This window comes from Mus musculus, chromosome 14 (assembly GCF_000001635.26).
Source record: "Mus musculus strain C57BL/6J chromosome 14, GRCm38.p6 C57BL/6J".
NCBI classification, from domain to species: Eukaryota; Metazoa; Chordata; class Mammalia; order Rodentia; family Muridae; genus Mus; species Mus musculus.
The window spans coordinates 60,265,057-60,280,409 of record NC_000080.6 but is presented as its reverse complement, the minus strand read 5'-3'; the positions used below and the strand labels follow the sequence as shown (position 1 = coordinate 60,280,409).

At 41.8% G+C, this 15,353-nt stretch overlaps 1 protein-coding gene across 4 annotated transcripts in view; it reads right to left on the bottom strand.

Moving 5' to 3' along the window:
* The window catches only part of Mtmr6 (myotubularin related protein 6), a 37,192-nt gene extending 21,962 nt beyond the window's left edge, over positions 1-15,230 (bottom strand). Inside the window, exons 1-4 of one of the 4 annotated variants that reach the window (XM_017315972.2) lie at positions 15,049-15,230; positions 9,861-10,051; positions 3,165-3,281; positions 165-327 (exon numbers count right to left, since the gene is read on the bottom strand). In XM_017315972.2, the coding sequence (XP_017171461.1) occupies positions 165-327; positions 3,165-3,281; positions 9,861-9,866 (286 nt within the window). In that variant the 5' untranslated portion in view covers positions 9,867-10,051; positions 15,049-15,230. The remainder of the gene's footprint in view (positions 1-164; positions 328-3,164; positions 3,282-9,860; positions 10,052-15,048) is intronic. The other 3 variants (XM_006518865.4, XM_017315971.2, NM_144843.4) reach the window with 3 other exon arrangements.
* Positions 15,231-15,353: the final 123 nt, after the last annotated feature.

The window sequence follows — 15,353 nt, the reverse complement described above, 5'->3', positions numbered from 1 at the left end:
AGACTCTATTATCTCTAAACCACTGTGGAGGATTTCTATGCCACTGAGGGGTTTGCCTGTACATATGAACCTAACTATAACTGAAGGGCAATACAACGCCACCTAAAGCACCCTGGAAGCCCATCTTGACTGAGCGTGAGAGCTGCGCTCTCTAAGAACAATACCTTGTTTTGATAGCTGCAGGAGAGAGTTATAAATATCGTGGCAATCTCTTTCCCTGGGAACAATGAAATGCACAATCCTGAAGTTCTTGCACTGAATCACAAGTGGGCATCCAGAAGTGGTCAGAGCAAGTTTCTCCACAGAGGCAATATGGTGGTGTAGTATCTACAGCATAAATAGACACCCAGTCACCAACACACAAACACTGGTGTTTGTTCTTCTCTAGACTACATACATGTTAATGCTCAAAGCATTAGGTGCTATCACATTTAACACATTGCAATGCCTGAATCAAGAATATGTTGTCATTTCTTTTCCTCCACGTCAATAAATGCTGGCTGAGCGAGGGGGCAGAGGGTAGCAGCAGAACCAAGGTGGTAAGGTTCCCCTCTGGACTCTGGAGTATGCCACTTGATTTCCTAGTGTTTCTACTTAGAGTGTAATTTGCATTTTACTTATTTGTCATTTGTTTCTCTTGCATAGGATGTGATCTCCAGAAAAACAGAAATTTTATGCTAAGATTGGCTATTGTCTCCAAAATACCTAGAATGGAGGTATGAAAACACAGCAGGTACTCAGCCAGGATCTGCTGAAGGAATGAGGAAGAAGACAAGAGAGCAGGTAGCCATGACAACCTTCAAGAACAAGTTGAGAGGATCGGTAATCCTGTGTACCAACACATCTAAGATGCTACTGTTAATAAAGAAGCGAGTCACGTAATGTGTAATCCATATGTCAAAAGAGCAGGATAGACAGAGCAACAATGGTCCCCATACACAAAGCTTTATCGTGAAAGAAGCAGTCAAAAAATAGCACCTAACTCCATGTCATGCCATACACCTAGGTGTCTTCCAGGTGGCTTAAGAACTGCCAGGTGGGAATAAAACTTAGAGCTGCTGACGAAGAAAACCCAGAGGGAACTTCCTTACAGGGACACACAGGAAGATTTCTTAACTATACCACACATAAAAACACAAAAGAAAAAACTGAAAAAAATCTGGGTTAAAAATGTAAACTTTAATAAAAAGACATGTACATAAAAGTATACAAAACACTGGCTATTACTGAGACAAACCAATGATAACACACAAACTCATAAAGCGACGAAACCCAGAACTCTTATAAAATCAGAAGACGGGGCTGGGAATATCACTCAGCCAAACCTGTCCCTAGCACAAAAAATTAAAACAATTTTTAAAAGTCAATAAATAGAAATAAAAAAAACAGATAACTCAACAGAAAGAAAACCTATAAACCCAAACCTGTGCAGGGATGACTACCCTGTCCTCAGCAAGGTGAGAGTCAGCTGCTCATGTGAATTAGATAGATAGGCAGGCCTGTAGCTAGATCTACAGACCCATCTGTACAGTGGCCATGCCAGTGTGGCTGAGAAAACAGGAAAACATGACACTCCACTAAGAGGAATCGCCTGGAACAACCATTTGAAAGAACATGTGAAAGTTTGAACATGCGTTTTTATAAGACCTAGCCATGTCTTCTTACTCCTAGGAAACCCAAGAGAAACCCAAGAGAGACAGCAGAACATGCATAGAAATGCCTCACGAGATGCTTGTGGAGTTGACCCTTCAACCTCACAGGATTTGGGGGCATCAATATCTTTATCCCAGTTAAAAAACAGAAAAACAAAACAAAAACCCAAGCTTAACTTAGCCCCCCCAAAACTTCACTGCTAATAATCTATGGACTGCAAGTATTTCCAGCATAAATCATTAATACATTTTATGTTATACATTAGACACAGTGAACATATGAGAGGTCCCCGGGATGTCACTTTTTATTACTCTATGCAATTTCCTGGAGAAACAATCAGGATCTGCTTGTGATCTGATGAGCAGCAGCCCACAGCATTTTAAGCTGATTCTTGCAGAGGTGATCTTGCTGCAATAGTACCAGAAGTGGCTACAAAATTTCTGTAGTATAGCATGTAGTATGTTAACTCCCAATGGTACCATCGACGCCTTGTGTCTATACATGTAAATATTGATAAATCGTTTTAACAATTTGATTTTATAATAATGACCATACATTTAATGTATCCATGACATATTTAACTTTTTCTTAATTTATGCACTACTCCTATGCTATATGATTTACCTGTTAAGTTTAGTTTTTAAATTGTAATCTACAAAATAAAAAAGGAAAGAGCTGGAGATCCGGCTCAGGAGTTTCAAGCATGTACTGGTCCTGCAGAGAGCCTGAGTTCAGTTCCCTGCACCCACATCAAGTGTCTCACAATCACCTGTAACTCCAGTTTCAGAGATCTGATGCTCTCTTCTGTACTTCAAGGGCACCAGAATTCATATATACCCTGACACAGAAATACACCCATATACATAAAAACAATAGATCTTAAAAACAAAAAAAGAAAACAACTCAGCCAATGAATGGACCTATACAGTTCAAACCTCACATGTTATTGAAGCATCCACTGCATGTTAGCTGCACATGTACACATACACATTACTTACAAGTATGCCTGTAAGGCAGTATTTGGACATATATACAAAATATTTGCATAACTAGAGTGCAATGTTTAAGGTTACAAAAAAATTCCCTACCTGTAATTTGGCATTAAAAGGCTATGGAATATATTATACAATCCATACGATTGCTAATATGTACAAATGTTACCTTGACTTTTAAAAAAAACTTTTAAAGGAACAAAGAGACATTTTCTAAATTTTTCCAGAGTTTTAAAAAGTCTGGTATTCTACATAACTTCATATTACAAATGATATAAATTATTCATAGAAGAGAAAAGTCACTTAAAAACAGAAACAAAATGTAACTGATCTCTGATGCCTGTAATCCCAGCTCTCCAGAAGATAAAGGAAGTTCAAAGCCTGCCTGGGATACATAGCAAGGTCTTGTCCAAAACAAAAACAACAAAGACAAAAAACTAACAAAAAACTGGTTGAGATAAATAACCAGAGATTAAATAACCAGCCTACTGTTATGCAAAAGTAAACCGTCCACCTTACCCAGGTTTCTTTTTGCTGAGCGTCAATAAATAATAGGTGTGTGGCCGTAAGATACAGTGTTCCTGTCAGTGACTTGTTGTTGGTACTAAACCGGTCAAGTAACTTTACTTGTTCAACCTAAGAAAGAAAAAAAATGTTATTTTTCATATCAAAATTAGGGTATTTTTTATTTCTGTTGCTGTGATAAAGCATTCTGACCAAAAGCATCTTAGGGGAGGAACAGGTTTATCTGGCTTATCCTTCCAGGTCACAGTCCATCATTGAGGGAAGTCAGGGCAGAAACCTGAAGCAGAAACCACCGAGGAGCACTGCTTGCTGGCTCACTCTGTGGACTCCTTTCGTGATCATAGGCTCGTGCTTAGAGTGCTTGCTTACACAGCCCAGTATCATCTGCCCAAGGAATGGTGCTGCCCAGTGTACATGGCATCAATCATTATTAGTTAACAATCAAGACAACCCCTCACAAACAGACCCACAGGTCAACCTAATCTAGGCAATTCCTCACTTGAGGTTTCTCCTTTCAGATAACCCTAAACTGAGTTAAGTGGACTATTAAAGCTAGTCATCACAGTGGTATAATTATTTTTTTCTAATCCCAGGAACTACATGCATCATTATCATATTTTTCCTCGTTTTTTGTCCCTCAAACACAAGAAGTTGCTTAATATTTAGGGTAAAGTATTTCTGTCTCTTGATGGAACACATACACACAAATATTTAGAATCTAATAAAATCTACGAAAGATTTTAAGAAACACCAACACTGTACAAGGATCAAGAAATGCAGTGTGACGCCAAGATCTTTTCACACCTAAGAGCCCATTTTATAAAGAAAGCACCTATAGTATCTGTTGGGTAGCAGTTTCCATACTTAAGGAAAGCTCCTTAATCAGGAAGGTAAACAACTCAAAATAGCTTCAGGAAGTCCCTGAAACTGACCAGATTCTCTACAGCTCCCTCCCAAAGTAGACAGTAAAGCTGCCAAGAGGCATCTGCAAACTGCACAGATTCTGAGACCAGACCCACACAACCTGGAAGAAGTAGAAAACAGGAAGCAGCTGACCTACCTAGAAAAGGTTTAGAGCAACTAATTCACTTAAATGGGACACTCTCCAACCTGTTGCGCTGCCTGCGGGCTGTGCAGTGAGTTCCAAGTTCCCAGCTTTGTGCAATGTAATGAGTCCTGGGGTGGGCTTTGGTGATGCAGCTGTCTTGGAGTCATGTGTGATTTTATAAGTAACCCCTCACCCATATTCCTGTAACTCCTATAAAATGCATGGTTCACCAAATTGGACTTTGGTTACATTTACACTGTGTTCTGTTTCGGGCTCCCTATCTGGAGTGAGCAGAGATGTGTGTAGTGACTCCTCAAGTTCTGTTATACAATACTATCCAATTTTATCTTAAGTGGAAATTCAAGTAATCACATAAAATTCTAGAAGTACACTACTGAGAAAATTAACTCAGAAAACAGCTTGTAAGCTCCAGCTTACGGCCTATATTCCCCTCGCGGCTGTACTAAACACAGCAGCTGTGCAGCTAGCTCTGACTCTTGTTCTCCAAGACTGTCCTCTGCTCAGCCCAGTGGCAAGCCTGCTCCTGGACTCACTGATGCCCCACCTTCTAAGGTAAATCTTACTTTGAAAGTTAATTTGTTACTTATGTCACTTTGTCTCTTTGTTTGCCAAGTTCCCTGGCACAAAGTATCCTAAGTTTCATTGGTCTCCTATAGTGCCTACCATGGTAAGAACACATAATTGTAACAGTATTAATGTACACACACACACACACACACACATACACACACACACACACACACAGAGAGAGAGAGAGAGAGAGAGCTGCCACAGAAATGCAGAACGGGATCAGTACAAGTCAGGAGACTACAGCTTTAAAATTTAATATCATTCATCTTATAGAAAAGGAAAAGGAAAACAAATGTTATTTATTAATGTAGTTTTTAATGTACACTGACATCACAGGAGGTTGTGGACAGTTCTTTAAATTGTGTAGATCTTCAAATCAGAGCTCACTATTGTATCATTAATTCTTTCTTCTTCTCCTCCTCCTCCTCTTCCTTCTCCTCCTCCTCCTCCCCTCCCTCTCTTCTTCCTCCTCTTCCTTCTCATCCTCTTCCTCCTCTTCCACCTCTTCCCCCTCTTCTTCTTTTTTGGTTTTTCTAGACAGGCTTTCTCTGTGTACCCCTAACTGTCCTAGAATTTGATCTTTAGACCAGGCTGGCCTTGAACTAAGAGATCTGCCTGACTCTTCTTCCCCAGTGCTAAGATTAAAAGCATGCACCACCACACCTGGCTTTTATCATTAATTCTATACTTTCCAGATATATTTATTTTTGTCTAAACATCTAAAGAAGAAAATACTACCATTATGAAATGATTATTCCCAAAGTAATCAATAGCCACCACTTAAGATCAGCTTCTCACCCTTCTCCATTCCCTATTTCTTACTACCATGGTGCAAATTCTCGATTGTAACATCATCGTTTAAATAAGTTAAAACTTATGTGTAACTTAAAAAATGCGGTATAAGATTTTATTTGCATGGCTAAGATAATCAATTTAGTAAATTTAGATAATAAATTTACTTCCCACTGGAAACTCAGAAATATGGTCTGACATACAGCTCAGGACTGCCAGTGGATCTGGTATGTAACAAGTGTTCATTTGTACATTGACATCAAGAACACAGAGGAGACTAGTGTGGTTGTGCATTGGGAAGGCTGTGGAAAGAGAATCATGGGTTCAACGTCAATGGCAAGGGATGGAGGTGGGGGCAGGGAGGAGTAGGAAAGCTTTCTGCTCCCTAAAGGTATCTTTTGAAGGTCAATATTTATTTCAATGTTTAGGGCCAATTCTTCCTCAAGTTAAAAAAAAAAAATACACACACACACACATATGGCTTCATTTAGCTACACTGAAAATTGGAACTTCAATTTAAATATATTTAAAGATAAACAGGACCAACTCCTTAACTCTCCAATTGTCCAGAATTGTCAACACCACACCAGGCTCCCCTGTGTTCTTGATGTCAATGTAAAATGGTCACTTGTTAAGTGTCAGATCTACGGTCAGACCTGAGCTGTATGTTAGACCATATTTCTGAGTTTCCAGTGTAAAGTAGCTATACTAAATTTTTTGTCTTAACTATGCAAATAAAATCTTATATTACGTTTCATTTTTAGTTACATTGGCTGGAAAGGGGCACAGCCAACCAGTAACAATGACCAGAACACAACAGGCACTCTGAACTGACTTCCTTTAAGAAGAACAGTAGTGACCATGCATGGAGCTAAGTGTTATGGGAAAGTACCAAGACCACTGGGAAGATCAATGATTTGTAGGACTTCAAAGAGCGCCTCAGAAAAATAAAAAAGGGTTTCCAGGGTGGGGCTATGAACAAACAGGAAGTCAGCTTTAAGGGAAGTCCGTGAGAAGCTTCTTGGTTTGTAAATCCCTAAAAGACAGTAAATTCGTCTCACCCAACCTCAAATGGAGGGACATGTTTTCTGTAAGGTACAATCACTTACAAAGCTCGTTGCTATTGGAGACAATCTCACAGCTTTCATTCCAGTCCTCCTGGTCCTTCACAGCTCTGTTTTCCCAGTACATACTATGTCCTATGCTGCACTGGTCTCCTGCAGTGCCCGAGGCAGGGAAGTACAGATTATGTCTCTACCAAAACTAGTGCACATCGAGAGCCAGTCTCAAAAATAGGAAACAAGACAGGAAGGCATCTTACACACCAGATGGGGATTCATCTGCTATTCGCTATTGCTTTTGCTCAAGGGTCCACTCCCCTTTGGGGCGAAGTGTCAGGGAGGTCGTTCTGCCAGGTAGCCCAGGAGGCCTTGGACATTTTCAGCCTCTTGCTGCAGCCTCCTGTGACTGGGATGGAGGCATGACAGGCAGGCCCCACCTTGGGCAGCTAAGGCTCCATTCTCTATATGCATCTTATTTATTATCATTACTTCAGCCTTTTGCTAATGATCCCTGGTATCTGACTGAACTCTGAGTTCTTACTGTCTGCTATCCATGTAAGAATATTTCCTGACATAGTATTATGATGAATGCCTGACATAAATTATTAATTTTCATTTTCACAGCCCCAGTAGCACCTATAACCTAAAGACAACTGGACACTACATAGAATCAGGACAGGAGTTCCAACCTTGTGTTGTCTGATTCCCAACTGACCACTTAGCCAGGTATTATGCTATCTGCACTTGAACATCTTAAGAATTAAAACGTGCTCATTTCCCTCCTTCCTCTCATTTTGCATTTTATATGTGACTTATGTCACACCATCCACATTAAGTCAAAAGCACTGGAAATCATCCTACTGACGTCTTGACTCAACTACTCAGCTACTTCAAGCTCTGCTCCTTCCACCAAAATCAGAGTACTCAGTATGCTAAAACAAAAGCCTGTTCAAGGGTCTGTTTCTCCCGCTAAAAACTATACATACCTCAGGACAAGCACTGTCTGTCTTCCTTTCTGAGTCCCTCCTGGTGGCGAGAATAGTGTTTGATACAATGGAGGTTTACTCACTCCAGATGAACTGCCACGGAGAACTTACTTCTCATAATGGAAAACAGATGGAAGATGCCCAGTATAGCAGTGGCCCTTTGCTGACATCATTAAAGGGATTTATAAAATAGGACTCTTCTTTATCTCATTATTCTGTTATTTTCCCATGCTGCCTTTACCTTCTACAGTGGCTGACCAGAAAATATTCATTCAGGAATCCATGTATGAGCCATAAATTAAAAATAAATAGAAAAACTACTAGGCTTCAGATTGTTGAACTTACTCTACTGTCTGTCTGTCCATCTATCTATCCACCTATTTACTCTGGTAATACAGTTCTTACTGGGAAGTCTAATTCTCTGTCCTCGCATTATTACACAGAGAAAAATTCTGTTTTAGAGTACTCTAGAATACTTTACAAGTGTTTTCTCGGAGCACTATGGAGAACTATGGGATTCTTATGGGTCTACATCAAGGTGAAAATTCCAGTTGAAAATGATGTAATGATCTATATGCACATTTCCTGACCTCAAAGTTAGATCTTTAAATTTGGTTGGCTCTGTTCAAGATTCAAGGTCCAGTTGTTCATTGGAATAACCTCCCAAACTGCAAAGGTGCCAGTCCCCAGCCTCACCCCAACTCTACCATGTGATGGAGGAATAGGACCACGACAGTATTTCAGAAGCTCTGCTCATTCTTACTCAACAACCGTCTTTCTACTCTGCAGTCTGGATTCTCCACTGCTCCTCCTCAATTCACACTGCTCCTCCCCTGTCTACCTTTAGACTAGTGCCCTAAATACTTAAGGCTCAGCATGGCCAAGTCTCCCACTTTTTAAATAGTTTTATTATAATGTTAGCCCTTTAAACAAACACCCACAGGCATGCACACTCACTCCAAGTTCTTGAACATGTACATAAATACACAGTATTAAGAAAAGGGTAACTTAAGGTTAACCTATTTGCTCTCATTCCATTGTCTTTTAAATAAAAGCAACTACTCCTAAGAGAGGAACAGATTAGATAATGAATGCCAAGTGTTCTACGTACCCTTTGTGCCCTATAAACAGAAGCAACGAGATGCTGAAATAAACTAAATAAATGTTTTCAAAAATTACTGCAGTTATCTGGTAAGGCAGCTTGAGGCTGCTAGTTCTCATTTTAACTAAGTTCAAAGTGAGAAAGGAGCCAGGTGGTGGTGGCGGGGCGCACGCCTTTAATCCCAGCACTTGGGAGGCAGAGGCAGGTGGATTTCTGAGTTCGAGGCAAGCCTGGTCTACAAAGTGAGTTCCAGGACAGCCAGGGCTATACAGAGAAACCCTGTTTCAGGAAACAACAACAACAAAACCAAAACAATAAAACAACAACAACAACAAAAACAAAAACAAAGTGAGAAAGGAAAAGTGTATGTGGTATTTAAAAACCAATTTCAGGGGGCTGGCGAGATGGCTCAGTGGGTAAGAGCACTGACTGCTCTTCCAAAGGACCTGAGTTCAAATCCCAGCAACCACATAGTGGCTCACAACCACCCATAATGAGATCTGACGTCCTTTTCTGGTGCATCTGAATTTCTGGTGCATTATTAGTATAGTATACAGTATACTAATAAATAAATCTTTGGGCTGGAGTGAGCAGAGACTGAGCGAGCAGAGCTGACTGGAGCTGACCGAAGCGAGTGGGGGCCTACCAGAGCAAGCAGAGGTCCTAAAAATTCAATTCCCAACAACCACACAAAGGCTCACAACCACCTGTACAGCTACAGTGTACTCATATACATAAATTAAAATAAATAAATCTTTAAAAAACAAACAAACAAACAAAAAACCAATTTCGATAGCCAGCAGGATGGCTCAGCAAGTTAAGATCTACCCAAGTCTGACCACTAATCCAATTCCTAGGCCCACACATGGTGGAAGGAGTGAACAGACACAAGCTGTCCTTTGACCTTCACACACATATGCCATGCATAGCACACGTGTGCCCCAGCACATATCCCTCAACCCACCCTGCCCCACTGCCACACAAAATAAAGAAAATTTAGTACTTAATGCACTGTAAAGCTGTAAAATACCCTTTCCCAAGAGCAAGAATTAAAGCACTCTCTTCACTGAGAGTAATACAGAGAAAACAGAATTCTTGGAGGAGACACACCTGCATTTTATCTGATGAAGGAACACAAACAGGCCTTTAAGTGCAGTAGTACTGACAGTATCAACCCAGAGAAAATTCGGCTGGGCAGGTGGAACCACCGAGGAGTAAGGAAACAGTGGAGGCGTGGTTGGGAGATGATGGAGCCTGGAGGAAGCACGCAGAGAGGAAGCCCATGTTGTCTAATAGTAAAGCTGGAGAGAGCAGAGAGAAAGAATCTGACATGGAGGGAGACTGTCTATTCATTATTGTTGACTTGCAGACTGGGCACAGACAGGAGAAAGTGAGTCCGAAAAGCCGATCCTGAGTACAGTTGATGGAGAGTTAATCACTACTTTAGTCAGAGCCAGGTTACATCAAACCCAGGAAATGCAACCATTACACCTAACCAGCAGCTTCTATAGTGTCTCAGCATATGGACGGAGCGAATGAGAACATCAATCTGAAATTAAACCACGACATTTACTTTCTGCCTAAAGTGCTGAAGAATGAGTAGTTTGGGAAACACATTCTACCCTTTATTGTAAATCCTTCTCCAAAAACTTTTCTTTGCTACAATCATCAAAAAATAAAAAAAATAAAAAAAATAAATAAAAGCCAGACCAGAGCCCAGCAAGCAGCTCCTTCCCATTTCCCCCAGATATTTTAAGGTACCTGTTTTGGAAGTAACTACAACAATTTTAGGTCACTATTTGTGGCACCATAAAAACAGCCTCAGGATCCTTAGAAAGCAAAGGGTAAATGGGGAAAGGCAAATGGCAAAAGAACGAAAAACAATGGGGCAAGGGGAAAGAAACTGGGAAGTGTGGTCACTCTGTTGATGGCTAACAGGAAAAATTCAAACTTAACTGATTAAGACATTGGATATGAAAAACATAGACCATCATACTCAGAAAATTAGAGTATAGAAGTTCAGACCTGTTCTTCCCTCTCTTCAACCAACTTCTGTGATGAAGAACAGCACTTCCTCCACAGCTACGTCATGCTGTGGGCTGTGGCTTCTGCGCAGAAAGCACAGTCAGCTACTGGGGACACTGCTCCCCGTCGCTAGCCACGGATCTCCTGAGACTTTCAGAGCCTTCTACAGACATCTCTGAGAAGAACTAGCTGTAGAAAAGGCAGAGGACCTTACACTGTGAGGCAGACAGCAAGTGAGGGCAGTGGCTCTTCGATCCTGTGTCCTCAGCTTGGATGACACCTGGCAGCATACATTATTAGTGAAGCAATTATGGACTTTTTAAGAAGGAAAGGAGTATTACTGAGTCATAAATCCAGTGGGGACTTTTCAGTTGCACTTCACCTTGCTCTTCTGCAATGTTGAGCACCCAGCTTCCTATCTCAGCGTGAAGGCAAAGATTTAGAAAGGCAGCTAACCACTCTGTGGGAAACAGGCATGCAAAACGCTCATTCCCATGAAAATCTTTAAAGCCAAAACTGGGGGTAGAAAGACAGGTCACTAGGTAAAAGTATCTGTTGCTTCAGCACCCCAAACAGCATCTCACAATCATTAGTAACTGTAGTTCCAGGGAATCTTGTCCTCTTTTGTCCTCCTTGGGCACCAAGCACACACATGGTGCACAAACATATATGCAGGCAAAACACCCACACATAAAATGAATGAATCTAATAAAAAAATAATAATAATTTAAAAAAAACAATCTTTGAGTTCTCGGGTCTGGGGAGAGAGTTCAGTGAGTAAGAACAAACACAAGGACCTAAGGTTGAACTCCCAGCATCCATGTAGCAAGCCAGCCATAGTTTTATGTGCCTGTGGCCCCATCACTGGGAGAACAAAGACAAGCGATCTAAAGAGTTCAGCCAGCCTGTCTGAAAGGTTGAGCATCTGGTTCAGTGAGAGACCCTGTTTCAAGGCAAATGTGATATAAAAATAGGATGATATAGCTAACAGCTGAATGTTGGCGCGAGAGTTATTTAATCTCTGATAGCAGAGGACAAAGCAAATGATAACTCTAAACAAAATACAAAATACAAAAACAAGATACAAAAACAAGAATATAAAACTATTACTTATGGTAAACCTAGAAAAGGGAAACCCTTTTAGTTAATCTTTTCTAAGTGAATGCCAATTTCACAATTTTATTACAACTGTTCATGCTAGGAAGAGCACACCTCACCTTTGGAGTTAGACATTAGTTTAAATTCTAACAGCCATACATGGCTAACCTGACAGGTCATTCAAACTTACTAATTTCTTCCTCATCTATAAATGGAGATTCTAAAACCACTGGCAGGGTCCATTTTTAGATCACTGATGGTCCTGGTTCCATGTCTGTTGCTGTGATAACACTCTTTGACATAAAGCTAGGGTTCATTTGGCTTAAAATTCCAACCACCATTGTGGGGAAGTCACAGCAGGACCTTGAGAAAACAGGTCACATCTAGACTCAGGAGCAGAGACAGAATATATGCACAAATGCCGCCCCCTTGCTTTCTCTACTTTTATACATTCAGGATCCAGATCACAAAATGCTGCTGCCCACATTAGGATGGGCCTTCCCCACCTCAGCCAATTAAGACAAAAAGAAAAAAAAAACCCTCACAGGCCAATGTCTGTCACTGGGCCCCCTTCCCAAGTGACTCTACCTTGTGTCAAGGTGATTATTAAAAGTAAACATCATGGTGATGAGAGCTAATGAACTAACATATATGTGAAATGTGAACATTGTGAAATTATGACAATGGTACATAACTGTGTTCACTGATATAATTGCCTAACAGAAGGTAATCATTACTTTTCAAAGACAGCTGTTAAACAACATTAAAAGAAACTCACTGAACAGTCATACATTATCATAATCAGTTAAAAATGTTTATTACTTTTACTTGAGGGTGGGGTGGGCATGCACAGGCCAAGAAACCTGTGTGGAGCTGAGAGAGACTCTTTGAGAAGTTGGTTCCCTCCTTCCCCCGCGTGGGTTCTGGAGAACCAGCTCCGATCGTCAGGCTTGGCATCAGGTCCCTTTACCAACACTGAGCCATCCTGAGAGCCCTACAAACAATTCTGATTATACCAATTAAACTACACAGAGTTTAAAACTTTTTTTTTTCTTTTGTTTTTTCATGACAGGGTTTCTCTGTGTAGCCCTGGCTGTCCTGGAACTCACTTTGTAGACCAGGCTGGCCTCGAACTCAGAAATCTGCCTGCCTCTGCCTCCCGAGTTCTGGGATTAAAGGCGTGCGCCACCACGCCTAGCCTAAAACATATTTTTATGCAATTAAATATGTTTGGGAGAAGAGTATACATAATAAAAACAAAAACTTGGTTATGTTCAAAGCAATTCTGTAAGACTACACTTTTTCCAAACCATAATTTAAGGAAACAGTAGAGTCTATATAACAATTATCAGACTACAGTGTGAGGTTCATGATGCTCTTGTGTGGGATGCCAGTGTCAGTCAAGTGTGTACATGCTAGTTCCCAGCAAACCTCGGTTCCACTATAGTCTATATACACCCACTTAAGACTTCTCTAGAGAAACGCCTCCTTGCCACAACAGTGACACAAAATAACAAAGGCAGTCCCTTAAGAAGCAACTTCAGTTGGAAACCAACTGGAAATCTCTTAACCATTAAAAAAAGACATAAAAGGTCAGATCTAAAAGGTGAGCAAAAAGCAGCCTTACCTAACAGCAGCATGGGCCTACCAGGAAGACAGTAAGGTTTAATCAGGAACAACCTTCAAGATCATAAAAATGACAGCTATACACCCCAAAGGCCAGATCGGTTCTTCATAAACTGACGGAGGTCATTTTGTAACTAATGAAGGGAATCATCTAGATTTTCCCACCAGTGCTCACTTAGTGATCAGGGTGTTTTTAGTTCACTGGATTCTGTTTGCTTTCACTGATGTGTGTGTGTGTGTGTGTGTGTGTGTGAGAGAGAGAGAGAGAGAGAGAGAGAGAGAGATTCTCAGCAGCAAACAAGCAATGAGGTTCAGAGTAGAAGGCAGTTTCTGAGCCGACAGCTGTTAGGGCCCTGTGACAGGGACAAGAAGGGCTCCCATGCTCACTCTCATTCTCTTCCCTGCCTTAGCACCCTCTGCTGTACATCGAATCATCCTCCCATTTTCAAATTTTAAATGTCAGCAACTTAAACGTTCCTTCTCTTTAAATAAATAAATAAAATCTGCCAAGCAGTGGTGGTGCACACCTTTAATCCCTGCACTTGGAATCAAAGGAGGATAGCTCTCTGTAAATTCAAGGCCAGCCTAGTCTACAGTGCAAGTTCCAGGACAGCCAGAGCTACACAGAGAAACCTTGTCTCAAAAAAACCAAAATTTTGGAAGAGGAGCACCTCCACATTTCCTACAAATAGTATAGGCAAACTCCAAAATAAATCCTAACAAAAATTCATGTTATGTTATCCATAACATCAAGGACTGTGAAGCGTTTTAAAGAATAATGAAGAAAAAAATGCAGTTTATTCCCAAATGACCTGTAACTTTAAGACCTTTAGGACAGACAGTAAGTGACAGTTAAGGCTCTGGCAAAGCCCAGAGAGGTGTTTTTCCTCATCTTAAAAGGTCATTCACGCCCTTTGATCTCCATTTCTGTTTTGGCCCTTTCTGAGGCTGAAGTTTGGCCATTCTCTGAATTCTTCTCACACAGAAAAATTAAGCACGGACTTGACAAACAAGCTCAGTTATAGGAAAGTTCCATGGACCTTTTACAATATGACACAGCCTTTCTTTCCCCTTCTGCATAACTGCTGTCAAGTTGGCTCCCTACACTTAAGACAATGCCTAAAGTTGGAAGCACAGAAGTATCAACTCTAAGTGTCTGGAGAACTAGAAAAGTGAGTGGCCTCGGATGCGCTAATATTTGCACCGCGGAAAAGAGCGGGCGGGGCACTTAAACCAGAGCAAGACTGGTTCAAGAACAGCACAGCACTGATGGATAACTGGACCCACCAGCCTGGGGGCGAGCCAGGCGGCGATCGGCCGAAATCCCCCAAAGTAAAAAGCAGCCCCAGTCTTGTCCAAAAGAGCAAAGCTCGCTGGGCGGCCACCGTTTGCCGACTCCCCAAGCACCTCCTGCCAAGGCGCCTGCGCTGTCCACACGGCCTCCGCACCCCCAAACTGCCGGCCCTCAACGGAGGCCCCGCACCCCCAAACTGCCCGTCCGCCTCTGCCCAATGGACCCCGGCAGCTGCGAGGATCTCCCGCCGACTACCTTGGTTGTCCGGATGTGCTCCATCCCGGGGCGACGCCCGCAGGCAGCTGGCCTCAGGAGAGCACCATCGGGAGAGAAACGGGGCGGTGACAGCCACCCGCAGGAACTCCCTCAACCCGGCAGCGTCAGCCACCCCCGCCGCCGGTGGCACTGCGCAGGCGTCATCTGAGAGCTCTGTCGCCTAGAAACACTTCCGCAAATCTTAGCTTCAGAGGGGATCCTGACAGCCGGCTGAGTGTCGCCCATAGAGAGCGTATGCTAGCTGGGCCACATGCATGGCCTGTTGTACAGCGCCCTCTCTGATG